At 32.2% G+C, this 19,756-nt stretch overlaps 3 protein-coding genes and 1 pseudogene across 3 annotated transcripts; 1 reads left to right on the forward strand and 3 right to left on the reverse strand.

Moving 5' to 3' along the window:
* Nucleotides 1–269: 269 nt before the first annotated feature.
* On the reverse strand, nt 270–683 carry LOC113862916. Its single transcript, XM_027496213.1, has one exon. The coding sequence runs from the start codon at nt 681–683 to the stop codon at nt 270–272; it is 414 nt and encodes a 137-aa protein (XP_027352014.1).
* A 7,711-nt stretch (nt 684–8,394) lies between these two features.
* On the reverse strand, nt 8,395–9,135 carry LOC113862591. Its single transcript, XM_027495668.1, has one exon. It carries the CDS (start codon nt 9,133–9,135, stop codon nt 8,395–8,397), a length of 741 nt encoding a protein of 246 aa, XP_027351469.1.
* Nucleotides 9,136–11,550: 2,415 nt separating this feature from the next.
* Nucleotides 11,551–15,470, forward strand: LOC113862913 (protein XAP5 CIRCADIAN TIMEKEEPER). The gene is made up of 12 exons (XM_027496209.1): nt 11,551–11,752; nt 11,836–11,901; nt 11,982–12,046; nt 12,135–12,253; nt 12,405–12,483; nt 12,585–12,661; nt 12,871–12,932; nt 13,051–13,182; nt 13,371–13,424; nt 14,762–14,827; nt 15,006–15,080; nt 15,223–15,470. The coding sequence occupies exons 1-12, from the start codon at nt 11,582–11,584 to the stop codon at nt 15,271–15,273; spliced, it is 1,017 nt and encodes a 338-aa protein (XP_027352010.1). The 5' UTR covers nt 11,551–11,581; the 3' UTR covers nt 15,274–15,470.
* Nucleotides 15,471–16,026: 556 nt separating this feature from the next.
* On the reverse strand, nt 16,027–18,254 carry LOC113862909 (annotated as a pseudogene).
* Nucleotides 18,255–19,756: the final 1,502 nt, after the last annotated feature.

Consider the following 19,756-nt stretch of genomic DNA (forward strand, 5'->3'; position numbering starts at 1 on the left):
AATTCAAGAAGTAATCAAAATTCTTATATATGAACTGGTTGTGGGGTCTGGGCAGTCATAATTTCAATCAATCTCTCATTCAATGTTTCCCTTTTTGACAGATGTAAAAAGTCAGATTACGATAGTTTAGTTCGTGCAGACATGGGGAATTTATAAATTTAAAAAAAAAAAACAATTTAAGATGCTTTACTGAAAACGGTAATAACAAGAAGCACGATATTAGATTGAAACACTCGCTGAACTTCGTTAGCCACAAGCTTGAGTAGTACTTAAGCAGCCACTTTATTGGACTCTCTTTCAACGGCTTTTTTCAGCATGCTGTCTTCTTCCAGGACCATCTGAACTGGCAAGAAACCCAATCCATCTGCCATGGCGAGCATAATCTGCTTGGTTTCCTTCTTGAACTCTTCCAGGTCAACCGTGCCATTCAAGTTGTGATCGAATTGTATGAACATGGATTCATAAACACGAGCAAGCTCATCTGGGTCTGGCTCCACATCAATGCCGAAGTGCTTTTCCAAAACTCTCAGGCTTTGGAGCTCTTTCAACATCTCTCCATAGGAGAGAAGGCCATCATTGTCTGTGTCAAGGTGGACAAACCGGTTACGTACTGAGATATTAAATGCTTCTTCATCCTGAAGGAAGTTAACAATGGTGGCACCATCCAAAATTTCTACACTCATCTTTCTATTTTACTAGAGGTCAAATGGAAGATATTTTTATGGACAAGGAGAGGCTTATGTGTTTGCAAATGCTAGTGCTTTGACGAAAAGAGTTGATTTCCTCCTAGTATATATAAGTCTCGGTAGTTCGTTCCAATAGCATATATTCTTTAATCACTTAGACACCAAAGATGAAATGGTATCGAAACCTTCTCTTGTTTTGTGTCCCTTGTTTAATTAGTGTGTTAGTCTGTTTATTCTTTGGTCAAACCGACTAAATAAGTTGGATGCTTCCATCAACTTTGGGCATCGATTGTAGGAATTATTCCTTGTCTGGATTCCAAAAATCCACTGATCTATGGTGGAAAATAATCAAGCATATAGGGGGGAGTTTGATTAGATAATAATATATCATCTGGGTGAAGTTTGTAAATCAAATGGCTTGGATCAATGGTAATGGGTAAGGAAACTATCGGGTCAGTGGCACATGCCCGTTGTAAGTCAGTGGGTCTGTGAAATTCCAATTGGCAAAATCTGCGTTGAAAGTCTAAAACCCTTTGAGGGTAGGTCAAATCAGTGAACAATTGCCTAGTTTTATTGGGGATGGTCTTTGGTTTAACGAACGAAGCACAATCTGAAAGCGTTAAAACAAGGATACCCACTGATTACTTTTAACACATTAAATAAGCTCAAGTTATGCTAAGCGGTTTGCATAAAGGATCTTCTTGGTTTATTCTCCTTTTATCTTTAATTCAGTGTACAACTTGTCCCTGATTAATACCAAAGCATATACATATCTGTTTTCTGAACTTCAGCATCAATTTTTAAAGAAAAATGCACAACCCACCTTTTAACTCCACACTTCAAAGCTATAATTTAATGTAGCACTTATTTATTCATTTTTTATTAAATAAAAAATTATTTATAAATCTGACTACAAAAAATCAAAACAAGCTAAAATATAATTATAAAAATCATTCTTATTTTTATAAGTTTGAATAACTTTCAAACATTTCTTAAACACTACTAGCAAAATTTTAAACTGAGATCTCTCTCCCGCAAAAAAAGAAGAATAAAAAACATAATTGCACCCTTTCTCGTGCTTATTTATCACTTAAATAAGTGAGTCATTGTTTTTCTAATACGAATCATCAAACTCATGTTAAAGTAGAATGTTGCTTACCAACTAACGTGATATTGGATTTTGCGAAATCACTGAGATGGATATTCAGGCAGAGTGACAATGTTATGACCTTTGTTTGTCCTCCGCTTATTTTTTTCTGCTGCAATGATGTAAGCTTTTCTTTATTTATTCCTCTGAATTTTTGCAATTGTTCTGCATTTGGATGTTGCCATATAATTTGAAACTTTATTTCTTACTTTCATTTGTTTAATCATTCGTATTGCTTTAGGCTTTTGTCATGTAACTGCCTTTGAGTTTTCCTGTCTCCAATTGTTTAGAACCATAGAGACAACCAATAATGTTTGAATTTCTACAGTGGATCACGGAAGTCACCATCTTCAAAAGTTTGCTAATCACGTGAAGCACAACCCCATCAAGTCAACCTTTCTTTTCTCTTTTTTCTTATTGTTTTCCTCTTTTGTTAATTGGGATTAGGGTTTTTTAATGTTAAAGTAACTAATTTGGGTGATTTTGTGATCGGTCTTAGTGGTGGGTTGGGCCGTTAGTAAGTTTATTTGTGATATCTTCTAATGTGAACTATTTTTTTTTGGCAAAAAGAAGACTTTTATTTTTGCTTCTGACCCACAAAAAAATACTTGTTTCATTGACCAAAATTTTGTTTCATTTTAACTTTGTTTTTATTTAATTTAATTCTCCAAGTTTAATTTAAGTTTACTTTAAATTTTATTGATTTAGAGGATGTTTTGGTGTGTTTTTAGTATAAAAATGAGTTCATAATGAAGATTATTAATGATAAAAATTATAAATATATGAAATTTAATAAAAACATATAGGTTGATAGTTATTGTTACATATTTATAAAAAAATTATAAATTTATTATCCGATAAACAAGTTGAAATTGAAGGAAAGTTGCCAAAAAAAGATTAAACATTTTTAATTTTAAAATGTGAGAGAGAATGAATAACATAAACCTAGTACCTTTCAATAGTCTTGCCTTCTCACTTATAAAATATTTATTTATCACATCTATGATTCTACATATTAAAATAAATTCATTTGCATTAATAGATTAAAATAGTCTCATTTAAATTAAGATAACTTAGAAGGGAACAAATGTGTAATTTTAGAATTAAAGAAAAGAACTAAACATATCACAATAAAACAGAATGTAATATACTTTTTTTTTTTTGCCATCTTTAGTTACGAGGATAAACAATAATATCACAGATGATGATTTTGACTCTCTCAAAAACTGGGTTGGCAAGAAAATAGAAATAGTCTGTGTTGATGAGGTTTGTTTCACACACACGCGTCAATCCATTTAGAAGAAATAGTCAGTAAATCAGAGAGCGTCACGTTATCAAAGAATAAATATTAAATATTAGAAATTAAATAATAAAAATAATAAATAAATACCTGAAAGCTTGTCTACGTAAACGTGTGAAAACCCTCGAGGTAGAGGGAGAAAATCCACGAATAATATAAGAATGAAATTGAAAAGCTTGAGTTGTGATTAATATTCATTTCCATGGTAATTTAGGGTTTTCTCATTTATGTTGGTAGTCAGAAAAAAAAAATTAAATCATGGGTTAAAGGATTTCATTTTCATTGGTCACATGATTTTAAAATATTTTCAGAAAACATTTTTTGGAGTATATAGTGCTTGCAATTGTCGAACAAGAAAACATTTGTATAGAAAAAATAAATAAATCTAGTAGAACAACAAAATGTTTCACTTACTTCAACACCAATAAAATTTGTGATGTTGTATGCTAATTTATTAAAAAAATAAGGAATGAAAGACTTTAGCAGATATCTTTAATGGGATGATTAATAAAATTCATTTTTCCAAACCCTGTTTACTTTTTCTTTTTTTGGTCAACAAAACCCTATATTTCAAGTGCATGAAATTATGAAGCATTTCATTGCATGACACAGACATGAGATCCAATGTATATAAAATAATTATTTACAATTGAAAAGGTCTAGCATAATAGATCCAACCCTATATAATTATTTTGTATCATATCAATCTTCAAGCAGCACTTTCGCTGTAACTCCACTGAGAATTGCTGAATTGGTAACAAAAAAGAAAAAAAGGGTTTAAAATGTGGATTTACAATTGCCACGTTGCTATGCAACACATTTTCATATTTATGTTTTGTCTTACACAAAGATTATCAGCTAAACAAAATTTTAAAATGAACCTATAAACCATTCAACATTATCTCATATTGCCTACATTTAATTCAAGATAAGGATTACAATCCACCGGTTCTGCATTGAAAATGACTGAAATGTTGAAGAAATTATATGTTTGTTAATGCCAAATTTCCTAGAAATTGTTATGCAAGACCTGCAACATATTCATGTATACTTGATTTATGAAACAAATATAATTGTGAGAGCTCAATTTATATTATGCTAGACCTTTTCAAATGTCCTCCAAACCAAAAGAAAGAAATTTATTTACTGATGATCTCTATTATCTCTCATCAGCGCACATTTCATTATTTTTATGTAAAAGATTTTATGTAAAAGATTTTGTCGGTTTTTATTTTTATTTTTGCTTAAGTTAAAATAAATCTAGATGTTCATTTTCTGTCACAATGGAAGGAAATCTAGATCCAATTAAATCAACAACTTATTGTCTTAAAACTTTTAAAATCGTATGTTAGTGGAATGTTACATTAAAATGATAGTAAATAAAAAAAATATAAAAGGAATTGTTATAAAATTAGTTGTATAAATAACTTTTTTTTATAGACTCTTAATGCTTTAAAAGTTATAGTAGACCTTTCTATATATATATATATATATATATATATATATATATATATATATATATATTAGAGCCACTAAAACTAAAACTCTCTTGAAATTTAAACTTAAAATTTTATTTAAAAGAAACCATATTTTAATATTTTATTCTTATAAGAATTGCAAACAATCTTAGAATATATCTGTATTTGTATTTGAAGTCCTTTCTAACCGTTTTTTTATTCTAAGATAAAATTTTTGCCCCCCTCAAATGGAAGAGGATAATTTCTCAAGCCATATTATAGATTATGCATAAATTTTGTATTTATTTATTTATTATTATTTTTATAGGATTTCATTTATTTTATTTATTAAGAGAAAATATTGTCATGTGAAATTTCGATGGTACGATAGATTTCCTACCATTAAAAAATAGATTCCCCTTCATAAATTGGTTTTAGGAAGAAGTACTGATCAAATCACAAAATAAATAAGACACCTAACCTTTTATTAATTTTAAAATCCAACTTTATGTACCAAAATTTAAATAAAAATTTAGATATATTTACTCTGGAGAATTAGTTTTAGTTAAATAATAGACTTGAGTGAATTGAGTTTTCATCTCTATCATTTTCAAAATTTCTATCAATATTAAATTAATTAAATAAAGACAAAATAAGACACAAATTATGTTACGTTCCATCTTTAAAATACTTGTTCAACACGTTAAATTTGATCTGTCTTTTTTTCTAAAAAATATTATTTCTTTCTATATGGATCCTTTATGCATAGTAAAAAAAATAAATTCAAATTATTGATCTAATTTTAAAAATTTAGATTTAATAATTTTAGAACTTAATTATGATTAGACTGTATCGTAAATCGTTCTTAAAAAGTATAAATGATTAGATTTCTTTAAGTAAGAAATGTCAGTAGCTTAAGTCAAAGTTTGTTTAAACATATTTTTGAATAAGTCTTGTTTTTTAGAACCAATTTTCTTTTTGTTCGGTCTGTTGTCATGTAGTGTAGAATTTGTTGCTATGCAAAATGGATTACGATTTTTACGTATTATTTTTGCACTTCATGTAGGCTATATAAGCATAATCTCATACTCTAATTAGGAAAGTAGTTGAATATTAGTCTTTGACATTACTCTAATTAGGAATACGGACGAAACTATTTTCATAAAAATGATTATAATGATATTATTTGTTTAAATAAATTTGTTTTTGTTTTTTTATTTAGAAAAGACCTCTCTCTCTCTCTCTCTCTCTCTTCTTTATGCAGCCGGCATAAGAAGCAAGAGTCTACGGGGTCAACTATCACGTGTTTCTTTCACCCTCGTTGCCTCGAAATTCATATGACAGTCTAACAAAGTTCATGTCTTGTCACTAGTTCTTAATCAATGGTGCATTCTAACATAGGCTTTGTTTAAATTGCAACGTGACACTGGGGTCGCATTGCAATTTGGGTCGCGACAGCTGCATTTGCAGAATATGCAGCTTCCATGGCGTGTTGAAGAGTCAAGAACTTGGTTAACACGTTCAGGTGCAGGCGCCTCATGCATGCGTCCAAGTTCAATACTACAAACAAACCCATAGCTCACGCTTAACTTTTTGGTATGTCCTTTTTATCACATATTAGAATTTGATTCGACCTCAAAATATTTAAACTAAAGTTAGATTAGATTAACTCTTTCAACGTCAATTTTTTTAATTCACAAAAATCGACATTTCTGAAAAAATATATCAGATATGCCTGGAATGAGAGCTTTAGACAGACCCCATTCTTTACGCTTGAGTTGACCCCAAAACTAGAAAACGTCAATTCATTTAGAAGAAATAGTCAGTAAATCAGAGAGCGTCACGTTATCAAAGAATAAATATTAAATATTAAATATTAGAAGTTAAATAGTAAAAATAATAAATAAATACGTGAAAGCTTGTCTACGTAAACGTGTGAAAACCCTCGAAGGAGGAGAAAATCCATGAATAATATATGAACGAAATTGAAAAGCTTGAGTTGTAATTAATATTCATTTCCATGGTAATTTAGGCTTTTCTCATTTATGTTGGTAGTCAGAAAAAAAATTAAATCATGGGTTAAAGGATTTCATTGGTCACATGATTTTAAAATATTTTCAGAAAACATTTTTTGGAGTATATAGTGCTTGCAATTGTCGAACAAGAAAACATTTGTATAGACAAAATAAATAAATCTAGTAGAACAACAAAATGTTTCACTTACTTCAACACCAATAAAATTTGTGATGTTGTATGCTAATTTATTAAAAAAATAAGGAATGAAAGACTTTAGCAGATATCTTTAATGGGATGATTAATAAAATTCATTTTTCCAAACCCTGTTTACTTTTTCTTTTTTTGGTCAACAAAACCCTATATTTCAAGTGCATGAAATTATGAAGCATTTCATTGCATGACACAGACATGAGATCCAATGTATATAAAATAATTATTTACAATTGAAAAGGTCTAGCATAATAGATCCAACCCTATATAATTATTTTGTATCATATCAATCTTCAAGCAGCATTTTCGCTGTAACTCCACTGAGAATTGCTGAATTGGTAACAAAAAAGAAAAAAGGGTTTAAAATGTGGATTTACAATTGCCACGTTGCTATGCAGCACATTTTCATATTTATGTTTTGTCTTACACAAAGAGTATCAGCTAAACAAAATTTTAAAATGAACCTATAAACCATTCAACATTATCTCATATTGCCTACATTTAATTCAAGATAAGGATTACAATCCACCGGTTCTACATTGAAAATGACTGAAATGTTGAAGAAATTATATGTTTGTTAATGCCAAATTTCCTAGAAATTGTTATGCAAGACCTGCAACATATTCATGTATACTTGATTTATAAAACAAATATAATTGTGAGAGCTCAATTTATATTATGCTAGACCTTTTCAAATGTTCTCCAAACCAAAAGAAAGAAATTTATTTACTGATGATCTCTATTAGCTCTCATCAGCGTACATTTCATTATTGCTGCTAGAATTACACTCATGGTGAAATATTAGAGTAATTAAAAAGAGTTTTATTTGATGGAAATTAAAAATAATAAAAAAATATTAAAAATATGTTTTTATTTATTGGTTAAAATTTATTAAAAATTATTAAAGTGTACATATGATTAGAATAATTTTTATAATTTTTAATAAATTTTAATTAATAATAAAAAAGAGTGCGTTTTAAAAGTATATACTATAAAGTATGTGGCTAATAAAAACAAATTTTCCTTGACAATTAAGATTCCATTAACTTTCATGAAACGTTTCATTCTCATTCTATATTCAAAACAAAGCCAATAAACAACCGTGTGAGCTTAAATTTATATTTTATCTCTCAATTATTATTATTTTTATGTGCAACCATTTCATAACTGAACATGAGTTTACCACTGTCGCTGGAGCTAATAGCTATACATTGATCAAATGACTGAAATGGGGAAAAAATAAATAAATAAAATCTATGCCTCTCTTGAGTCTTGAAAAGAAAATTCAGCAAAATTTCATGCATTCATATACTTTCATTAACTTACAAAACCACTACAACTGTGTGAACTTAAATTATTACTTCATCACACACAGAGTTCTCATCAGATCCAAAACAAATTGAACTCTTTTATGGCACTCTCACTCAACATCAAATTTGCACACACAACATAACTGAACAACTCCCACCATAATACAGAAGCTTTATTCATAGTATTACTAATCTAACATCAACCACAACCAGGAGTGACCAAAACTCAAAAAACAGCAACAACAACAACTATAGGATGTTCTTCTAGTCAATCCTTAACCAAGGCTTCAACAAGAGTAGCAATAGCAATTACAGGATTTCCAAAAATGGCTGAAAATATTAGCTGGAATACCAGAACAGCAATCTTTGTGTACTTCTTGATTGTACTTGACCTCCTTGAACTTCTTTCACTTTGGACTATCTCCTTGCTTCTCAGTGCAAGTTGAGAGTGCTCCGTTTCACTCATCCCATTGGAATTGGTTTCTTGAGATTGAGAAAAATAACCCTTCTTCCAATTCTCAAGAACCATTTCCTTGACACACGAAACATGATAACAAGTTCCCTCAGAAGATACATAAGACCACCCTTTAACTCCATCCACAACATTCCTATGCTTACACTTTGCACACTTTGAGGGAACCTCCTCACACAGCTCCAGTTTCACAAGCCCTTCTTCATCAGAAATACTAGCTTTCAGGTTTAAACAACATGGATGTAAATCCTTTCCCGTGCGGGTGCAATGGAACACAAACCCTAGCACATCTTTTCCGCAAGCATCGCAATATCTAGTGCGGTTTCCAGGTGCCGTTTCATAGAACTCAAAATCACTCCTTGGGAAAAATGGATGAGTGGCAAAGGATACACAATTTTTACAAACATCATGGAGGATATAACTGCAGTTTTTACAGCGGTAACTGGCTCCAAATCCTAGTTCACGGCATCCACTGCATCTGTATGGTGCTCCAGGAGAGTTATATTGCAATGATTGTGCATGGTTAGGACACTCCATCTTAGTTGTTTCTATAAATCTTGTATCTTCGTTGATGGTAAAAGGTTATCGATTATGTGTGAATTCTGTTGAAACAAAGAAAAGCAGCAAGAATATGTAATGGTTAAATAAAAATTTGGAAATTATTGAAAAAAACAAAATGTATCATCAAGCTATCACTAGATTACAGGAGAGTTAATAATACAGTTTAGAGACTAATGCAATGATGAAGAACAAACAAAATTCAAGTCAAAGATTGATGAGTAGATAAGAAAAAGAAAATCATGCACGAGAGTTGAGACCTTAGGTTCGTTCTATTTGACATGAAATACATACCAAAAAGGCAAAATCAAAGTTGTTATGACGATGCTTTTCTGGATCAAACGCTACTGGCTATTTATAGTAGGAAAACGTATATGGCTACATTTTCTAAATACCCTTATTTACTTGGAAAGTAAGATACGGTTTTTTATTTTATTTCTACGTGGAAAGTAAGACAATTAATATTATGTTTCCACTTCGTTGCTAAGAAATTAAGTGGGTCATTTATTATTTTGATAGAACAGCAAACGCGTAGTTAATTGTTAAATTGTTATTACTCTCGATAAGAACCATTATCGTATTATTTATAATATGATAATTTTTCTCTTAGTAAGTTTTTTAAGGTCAGTAATAATTTTTTTTATAAAAATTTCTCTGGCCAATATATGATAGCTACTTGTTGGTAGTTATAGAATATATATATCGACAAACTAGTAGTGGTTACAAATTTGGATTATAGAAATTAAATAATGGTTCTTATACAGCAAAATTTAAAACTTTGTCAAACGTAATATAAAACCATCCCATTGCGGAGATGAGTTGACTTAAAGATTGCATTTAACTTGTATATATATATTGGCGACGACAACTACAGTTGCAATTTCATGCATTCCATAAATACACATATATACATGCATGACGACGACGATTGGATGAAGATATTATACCTTTCTAAGAGTATAACAAATAATTTTATTATTTAAATTGTTGCTGTATATGACATTGTATATAATTATTTTATTTATTTATTTATTTATAATATTTTTTATATACAAATTAAAAAATATATCTTATAATACAAAGGACACTTAAAAATTTTCAATTTAAATGTCTAAATCATATTTTCCTACAACAAATGTATCATTAACCAATTGTTAATTTGGTTCCTTCTAGATGGTAATCCCAATTCATGGAAATTGTGATTCTAGATCATAACTCCTTGAAGTCGGTTATTTCCTTTATCTTCTGTAAATGCCAGCAAACGCGTAATCCAACTTATTATTTAAGTCCTTCAAAATAGTCATTTTCAAGTGTATTTTAGACGATAATTCCCTCTGATTTGTTTTGATCAGAGAGATAAAGGATGCTATCTTCATATTTATTCTAAAGTTCTTGAGATTAATTTTAAGCGTACAAGAAAAGTACAGTTAATATTTGTATTTTTAATGGTAAATTGTCGTTTTTATATTAAAAAAATTAGCTCTAAGAATTAATGTTAATAATTTTTTATATAAAATAAGTTTAATTACAAATTTAGTGTTTTTAATTTGTCTGTTTAATTTTGGCTTCTTTATCTTTTAGCTAATTAATTAAATATTTCTACTTTTAAAATTAAGTAAGTTTTCTCTTTTCATTGATTTTGTTCTACTCAAAATCTTTAAATTACTTTTTTGTACTTTAATATTTGAAAGTTTACCATAAATTTATGATGTGAAATAAATTTAATTGATATTAGAAGTAACAAATTTAGGGAAATTTTTGAAAATATTTGCTGGATTTTGTGTGATTAGGGTCTGAAGAAAAGTTTTTAACTTTTTATTTAGGGAAATTTTTATAAACTCTTACAAGATATACTTACTAAAAATATAAAACGCATGTTCTGATTATATGCATGCATTGTATAGGCTTTGGTTTTTTCTAATGAGATAAGATTGACTAATGTAAACCATTCGTGTCATGTTGGCTTCAAATATTCAATTCCTGAAAATATCTATGATTATTAAAAATTGGCTTAAATGGTTCAGAGTTCAAAGATCGTTAGAGGTCATTAACAAGTAATCTAACTAAGCAACCTTGTGATTTAAAGGCAAACTTATTGGTCTACTTTCTAAACTTCAAATCTATATATTATAAAAATTCTTTAATTTTTTAGTTCAATTTTTGTTATATTTTCTCCAAAGACTCAACTCAAATAAACAGACCCAAATATTTAGCCCAAATAACGAGGTCAATAACATTCGTTTCTATTTTTGGTTTTTGAGGTTTCATCAATGTTGATGTAATTTGGGCCGTTATTGGGCGCATTTTGGTGTTGTTGTTTGGTCCATGGATACACATAAAAAAAGAAACTTCAAAATATCTATAATATCGTGTGTGTGTGATGTTGGTGACTTGGATTTGAAGTTTGAAGAGAAGAGAAGAGAAGATGTCGGGTATGGGAGACGGGTACGTGGGTACCGCCCAAGATGCGGTTCGGATACGGCGGTTGGAGAAGCAGAGAGAAGCGGAGCGTCGCAAAATCCAAGAGCTCAAAACCAAATCCGCCTCCGCCAAGGGTCAACCCGGTCTCCTCCAATTCGGTTCCAGCACTTCTGAGGTTTATTCTCATCCCCTATTCACCATTTATCAATCCTAACCCTAACCCTAACCCTAACCCTAACCATATCCCTTCTCTTTCAGATTCTCGAGACTGCCTTCAAGAAGGAAACCGTCGGTCTCGTCACTCGAGAGCAGTATGTAGAAAAGGTATATCTCGTTTTAATCCCTATCCTCTCGTGTGTTTAATTTTTCTGTTTAATGGAATTTCAATGTGTATTGTATTGTAGAGGGTTAATATTCAGAGCAAAATAGAGGAGGAAGAGAAGGAGAAACTTCAGAAACAACAGCAAGAGTATGTTATTTTCTCTCCATTTACTTTTCTGTTTCCTCGTTTATGCTTTCATATTTTAAATTCATTTTCCCTCTCCTAACACAATCAGGGAGGAGGAGCTTCAGTTGGAGAAGCGTAAAAAGAGGAAGATAAAGGGAAATTCTCGATTGTCATTTGCTGAGGATATTGACAGCGATGCACAAGAAGAGGAACCCGAACCCCATCATGGTACCTTTTGCATTGCTGTTTCTATTCTTCACTTATCTGTGTAGTGGCATATGTTACCAAACCGTTTTAATAGAGAGTTTTGAATGTTCATTGATCAGTGATTTTTAGAAAACATCAAAGAGTATAACCTTGTTGTGTTTCTGTGTGGCAGATAATGCGGAAACGAATAGGCTGCGTCGTGGTAAGCTTGGTAAAGACCCTACTGTAGAAACTGGCTTTCTACCTGACAGGTATGCCATCTTCCTTTTCCTTGTCCCCTACTACCTCTCTACTTTCTTTATTGGTTGTTTCCCTAACGTTCGGGCATAGGAGTGCTGAGGATTCTGTTCAGTGAGCGAGAGGCTGAGGAGCAAGCTGAGCGTGAAAGGCTGCGTAAGCAGTGGCTCCGTGAGCAGGATCAAATTCGAAGTAAGTCTGGCTGGCTCACTCTTTTGTTATGTTAGTTTCTGCTGCTCTTTTTAACTTCCTTTAAAAACCAATGATAAAGGGTCAAAAAGTATAGCTTATATTTGGGAACAAGTTAGGCTTAATTACCTCTTGGGCATAGCTTATCTGATGCAAAAACACTAATAACCATATAAAACTTTATGCTTAACAAAGTTTTTGCTTGGCTTCAGATGAGCCTCTTGAAATCACATACAGCTACTGGGATGGGACCGGCCATAGGCGTGTGATCCAGGCAAGTAAATGTCAAATGGTTCAACTTTTACTTTTGAAGTTCCTAATTAATTGCACATTTATAATATAATATTATGTCTTGGTGTCTGAACTCGGAACCATTTTATAATATGATTCAGGTACGCAAGGGTGACTCCATAGGAGAGTTTCTTCGAGCAGTCCAACAGCAACTTGCTCCTGAATTCCGCGAGATTAGAACCACCTCAGTAGAAAATTTGTTATATGTGAAAGAAGACCTCATCATTCCTCATGTATGAACATTTAGTTGGTTATAATTTCAGCAAGTCTATATACAACCTGCTATGTTGTGCGTGTGTGTGTGTGCGCGCGCAAACAAAAGCATGCTCACACGCATACAAGTACAAAAGCTATGTTAACAATTTTTTAATAAAGGGTATCTGTCAACTAACTTATTTACTTGTTTCCATGTATGTTACAGCAACACAGCTTCTATGAGCTAATTGTGAACAAAGCTAGAGGCAAAAGTGGACCGGTATGCTTTTTATTTATGTATTTATTGTGTCAGAAGATGCATTTTTCATTGTGAATAATACAATTACTTTCTTATAGGAAACTTATATCAAATGAAAGCTGAGGCAATCTTGACCATGCAATTAAAATGGATGCCTTAGAGTTAGATTAGATTTAAGTTAAACAATCTTTACCATCAATTTATGATTGTGTAGTTATAGGATTAAGTCTCACGTCACATGCTTTTGCTAGATATTCAAAATTTTGTGGAGGCACACTAAAACATTGACAGAGAATGTGAGAGTACAAGTTGGTTTTTTTCCCTTGATAACTTCTGGTTTTGGCCAGTAATTTATATATAATAATGCTTTGATGTTACTGTGGTGTTTATATGTTTGCTGCCTCAAATTTACGTGTCAAATAAAGTAACTCAGTGATATATAAAATTTGTGTTGTCATAACCATGACGATTTTACGATCTCCAACCCCCTATCCGTGCTAGCTCGGTGCTAGAATCGTGATTTAGCAAGACTGAGTGGGATCGCTGTGCTAGAACTTAAAACCGTTAAGATTGGACGATCCCCTGTGTTTTCAAACCCAATTTTTAACCTAATGATCCGTGACCCCCATTTGCTTAAAACCCTAAAATTGATTTCGTTCTGTGATCCCTAAACCTTTCCTCTGATTTGCGACTTTGTTCTTATGTTCTGTGATTCCTATAGCTTTCGCTCCTATGACTGTGTCTGCTTCAGCGACCTTGTCTGCACCGGCAACTCTGCTTTACAGGTGACCTTGCTGAATCGGGGCATTTTGCTGTGATGGTCATCCCAGCTGTATTTGTAGCCATCATAGCCTCATTTGCAGTGTAACAGTGCCACTGGAGTATAAGTCGTCAACTTTCCCTTTTTATATTTTTAAGGGTTAAAAAAGACTTTCTTAGCTTTTAAAAATAATCTGACTTTCCTTTTTAGCCCTTAAAATGACTTTGTTTTAAGTCTTTTTGGGGGTAAAATAGTCTTTCTATCGGAATACCTTATCTGATCCATATTTTCCTTCTCCTCTTCTCTGTATCTGTTTTTAATGAGTATGTCCCCGTCTCTGGTTTGAATTGAGGGTTGCTCCTTTCCCTCATTTGTCTTTGTTTAGCTTCCCCATCTTTATATTTATACTATTTTACATGCATTTATACAATTTTGTAGGATCTTACGATCCGTGTTACGATCCTACGAGTTACGATCTTTTATCCCTTTTCCGATTTTACGTAGAATCTCAATTTTGACTATCATAACTATAGTGTTTCCTTGTTATCTTGTGGTCATTTGTAGTGTTAATGATACTTGTTTTTTTTTATTCATACAGCTTTTTCATTTTGATGTGCATGAGGATGTACGAACAATTGCCGATGCCACTATAGAGAAGGATGAGGTACATTTTTTTCCTAATCTAACCATTACGAGTCTGCTACTATTTTGAAATTTAAGTTTTCAAGATAATGGAAATAAAAAAGAAGCATATACATGTTTGTCTTTGGGTGTTCTGGTAAACTTGTCTTCTGGGTTCTTGCTTAATCATTTTACTCTGGTGATCTTATTCCAACCGACAGTCTCATGCTGGGAAGGTTGTAGAAAGGCACTGGTATGAAAAGAACAAGCATATATTTCCTGCTTCAAGATGGGAGGTAATCTCTCTATCTCCCTCTCTTTGTGAACTGACTATGTATTGTAACAATCCGTTTGATTAGAGAGTAAATGATGTGTTTTCGCAGCTTCCTACATAGCTTCTGATTCTGGTTACTGTTTTTTTCCACCTTCTATTTGCAGATATATGATCCAACAAAGAAATGGGAACGTTATACCATCCACGGGGATTGATTTGAGGCTGCCAAATAATTTTAATTTGCGTTTGCCAAATCGACCTTTAATTTGATCATCAATGTACCCCTTGTCGGTGTTGGTTTGTGTTATGTTATTTAAGTGTTGATAATGACTAGATTTTGTTTCTATGATTCATTGTAAGACAACTTGGACAATTAGTCAGATCTATATTATAATATTACAGAGAACTTTATCTAGTTGGGCATCTGAAATTCAACCTAATTAGATATTGATAGTCGTTACAAATAGTAAGTTGGGTATACTTATTAGACATTTAAAAATGAAACTCATAAAATAAGATTTTTCATGTTAATCATCAGTAGAATGAATATTAGTGGTAGCTTTTAATGGACCCTTTCACTCACTCATGGACTTCTATATAAGCAGACTACGAAGATGCAAGTCAAAATGTTTCTTGAGTTTGGCTAGTCAATTATATCAAATTTAGTTTTGTTTAACTTAAATAGAAGTGTTTAATAAAAAAAACTGTTTCGGAATAGCAAAAGGATTGATGTATCGCATATTTTAATTATTCACTTGTTCCTATTGGGCATCGAATATAGGCTTCGCCATGTTATTGTTTATGATGGATGTTACGTACTCAAGTGATATGGACATATCTAGTCTCATTTTAGCAAGCAATGGACGAGAAATGCGTTCAAGGGTCGATTCTGGAAACTAAAAGCATACATATAGTAAATAATTTTCAGACGTGGTTCATAAAGTTTTTGCTCACAAACTTGAAACGAACTAGCTAATCTTCATTATGGGTTCAACAATGCTCTCCACCATATTTATATAATCCTCAAACACCTTTGTTTCTGTCTGCTGGCTGGCATCAAGCAAATTTCTGGCCTCCGCAATTGCCAAATTGATCTTCATTTTGTCTAGTGGATGAAGCTTGGAACTGCAATCAACATTCTCTATAGCATTCCTTATCTTGTAAACATAATCATCCAAAGCATTCATAGCCTTAACTTCTTTTTGGTACTTCTGGTCTTCAGCCCCTCAGCTTCTTGAATCATTCTCCTAATTTGTTGAGTTGACAGTCTTCCTTTATCATTGTTTATGGTAATCTCATTCTTACCACCGGTGGTTTCATCCTCAGCAGTGACATTTAGGATACCATCAGCATCTATATCAAAGTATACATTGAAAGGATGGTTGCAACGAACACCAGGAATACCAAAAAAACTAAACAAACCCAGCAAATTGTTATCACTGGCTCTTGTACTTTCACCCTCATAAACCCTGATTGGTACTGCAGATTGAAAATCTGTACTTGTACTGTATATTTCTTTCTTCTTTACAGGAATGGTAGTATTCCTAGGAATCACTACACTCATGAGATCTCCCATTGTTTCTATGCCAAGTGAAAGAGGTGTAACATCCAATAGCACCAAGTTTGGAACAAACTTAATACCTTCACTCAACAATGCAGCCTGTACTGCTGCTCCATAAGCAACAGCCTCATCAGGGTTAATGCTCTTGCACAGATCCTTTCCCATGAAGTAGTCCTGCAATAGCTGTTGCACTTTGGGAATCCTAGAACCACCAACAATCACAACATCATGTATGTTAGTCTTGTCCATCTTAGAATCAACAAGACACCTATCTACTGTCTCCATACACTTTTTGATGAGGTCCATGTTGAGTTCCTCAAATCTTGCACGAGTGATTGTTGAACAGAAGTCAATGCTGCCAAATATAGAATCTACCTCAATGTTGGTATCAACAGCATATGAGAGCGTCATTTTTGCTCTCTCACACGCAGATCTTAACCTCCCAAGGGCTCTTGGGTTCTCACTAATGTCCATTTTGTTCTTTCTCTTGAACTCTTATACAAAGTAGTTCACCATTCTGTTGTCAAAGTCCTCTCCTCCAAGGTGAGTGTTACCAGCAGTGGCCCTGACTTCAAACACATCATTCTTAATTGTGAGGAGAGACACATCAAATGTACCACCACCAAGATCAAAGATGAACAACACAATTAGCTCTCTTGTAAAGGCCATATGCAAGAGCTGCAGCAGTGGGCTCATTGATTATCCACATAACATTGAGGCCATCAATGACACCTGCATCTTTGGTAGTTTGACGCCGAGAGTCATTGAAATAAGACGGCACAGTAATAATTGCATTCTTTACTGGTGACTCCAAATATGCCTCTGCAATCTCATGCATTTTTGTAAGGACCATTGATGAGATTTCCTCTGCAGAAATATGCTTCTCTTGACCCTTGTATGAAACAGCTATCATGGGTTTGTCATCTTCACCAGCAATGACCTTGAATGGCCACAACATGAGATCATTCTGAATAATAGGATCACTATATTTCCTGCCAATTAACCTTTTCACATCTGCAGAATGAATACACTATTCTTTTATCCTCTCTCTTTTTTTCAAAGTTATCCTTCCATTACTTTTCTTTCCAAATGTTTCTTTAAATTATTAAATTATCACATTTTTTTCTTAAACCTATTTTCATTAGTGCAAGCATTTAAGGCTAATTTGCCAATGATGTTATCCAAAGTGGCCCTGAGAAAAATATTTATTCTTATAAAATCCTAAAAGTGTTAGTTTGACACAATGAAGTCAGGGAGCAAATTTGAAAACTAGACGAAAGTAAGCTTTTTGCTACAAATTAATTAATGAATGTTAGACTATCATTTTTTCAGCTTAAAGCCAACACAAATAATCAGTGTAGACATTTGAATGAATTTAGAAACAATAGAATAATGATTTATTACCAAAGACAGTGTTGGTTGGGTTGATGGCAGCCTGAATCTTAGCAGCATCGCCAATCAATCTTTGGTTGTCAGTGAAAGCAAGGCAAGAAGATGTGGTTCTGTTGCCTTGATCATTGTGAATGATCTCCACTCGACAATGTTGTTTTTGCCATACTGCAACACACGAATATGTTGTGCCAAGGTTGATTCCTACGGCCCATTCCTTATTTCGTCTAGCCATTATTCTCTTTCACTTGATTGTTGAATGTGTTCAAATGAATTGAAGCCAGCCATAGAAAGTTAAGTACCAGAATGGATGAACTCATTTCAGTTTTCATAAGTAAAAAATGGTTTTCAATTATATATCTTCAAGACTTATAAATTCACTACATGGTCTTTCTTAGAAGTCTCGACTTAATTGAAAAGTCCCTTCTAATTTGAGTCACTAGACTTGCAATGCTTAATAAACCCTATGGAAGGCTAAATAACCTTTCACTACTTTTCCTTCCTCTCAAAGTGAGCTTTTAGTGTGCAAACATAAATTGTTAACATTTTAATATAGGATAGAACTTAAGTGCAATAACACAGTTATTGTTGTTCTTGTTCTCTAATCGAGTTTCACTTAGTAATATGTATAATAGAAGTTTGCATTAAACGTCAGCACATCAATATTAAAAGTCAATACATATTACCAAAGTGGAATTTCAATTCTGATTAGAGAATAGTATTAACAGTGTCTATGTTACTGCAGTTAAGTTTTGTCCTTCAATATAATATAGCTTCACACCTTCTCACACTTCTTTTGGTTCTTAAAAATACTGAAAAATTTTCCTCCCAAGAGCATGTTAATTTTTCTTTTCGTAAAAAGGATTTGGGTTCCCAAATAGCCTATCTATCATTTTGTATATTTGTGGAGGATGAAAGCATGCACGAATATATACATGTAGAGCGAAAACAAACTTTTGTAACAATATCAAAGAGAATTACAATATGGAATAATGTCTAAAAAATTTAATGAGAAAAAGAAAAAAGAAAGAAACCACAAACACTATGTAGTTAAATAACTTTGACTATCGAATGTAAGCAATTTTTGTTAGAATTCTTACAACATTTAAAACAATGCAACAATTTTTTTTTTCACATATTCGTGGTGCTGTCAAGGACATGAAGCTTTATAATTTATTTCAGAAAAAATAGTTAAACAGTAATCTTTAAAATTTGTAAGTCATGGGATCTAGAACTGCGCAATTATATAGCTTCTTCTTAAATTGCAGAGGATCGTATTCAGTATTCACTAATGCTACGCACCACAGTGAAGTCTTCTTATATGATACCCAAAGTTCCACTAATTATCTCCAAAGAAGATTTTGATATGTCCAGTGACATACGAAAAAATGTTTAGAATTCATTAAAGAAAATAATAAACAGTTGAAGTAATCAATCATCATCAAAGGTAGTTAATGACACTGCCAAAAATGGCAATATTTTCATCATAACTTGGATTCTTTTGTTGATAAGCGATGGATGAAATAGTTGTTACATTACTGAAGATACAAAGAATAAACATAAGAGTTTTATAGTGTGAAATATATTGAGGATCTCTACCTTGAATTCGAGAATAGAAAACTCGGCTTTGAATTTTTTCTTTGGAATACTCAAATGTCTCAAAGTGCAAAATGAGAGATAAGGTTAATCAAATATTAGTTATATCGTCCTGTGCTCATCCTAATACTTCTCAACGAAGCTACCAATTG

This window comes from Abrus precatorius, unplaced genomic scaffold (genome assembly GCF_003935025.1).
Source record: "Abrus precatorius isolate BTA unplaced genomic scaffold, Abrus_2018 Scaffold3, whole genome shotgun sequence".
Lineage (NCBI taxonomy): Eukaryota > Viridiplantae > Streptophyta > Magnoliopsida > Fabales > Fabaceae > Abrus > Abrus precatorius.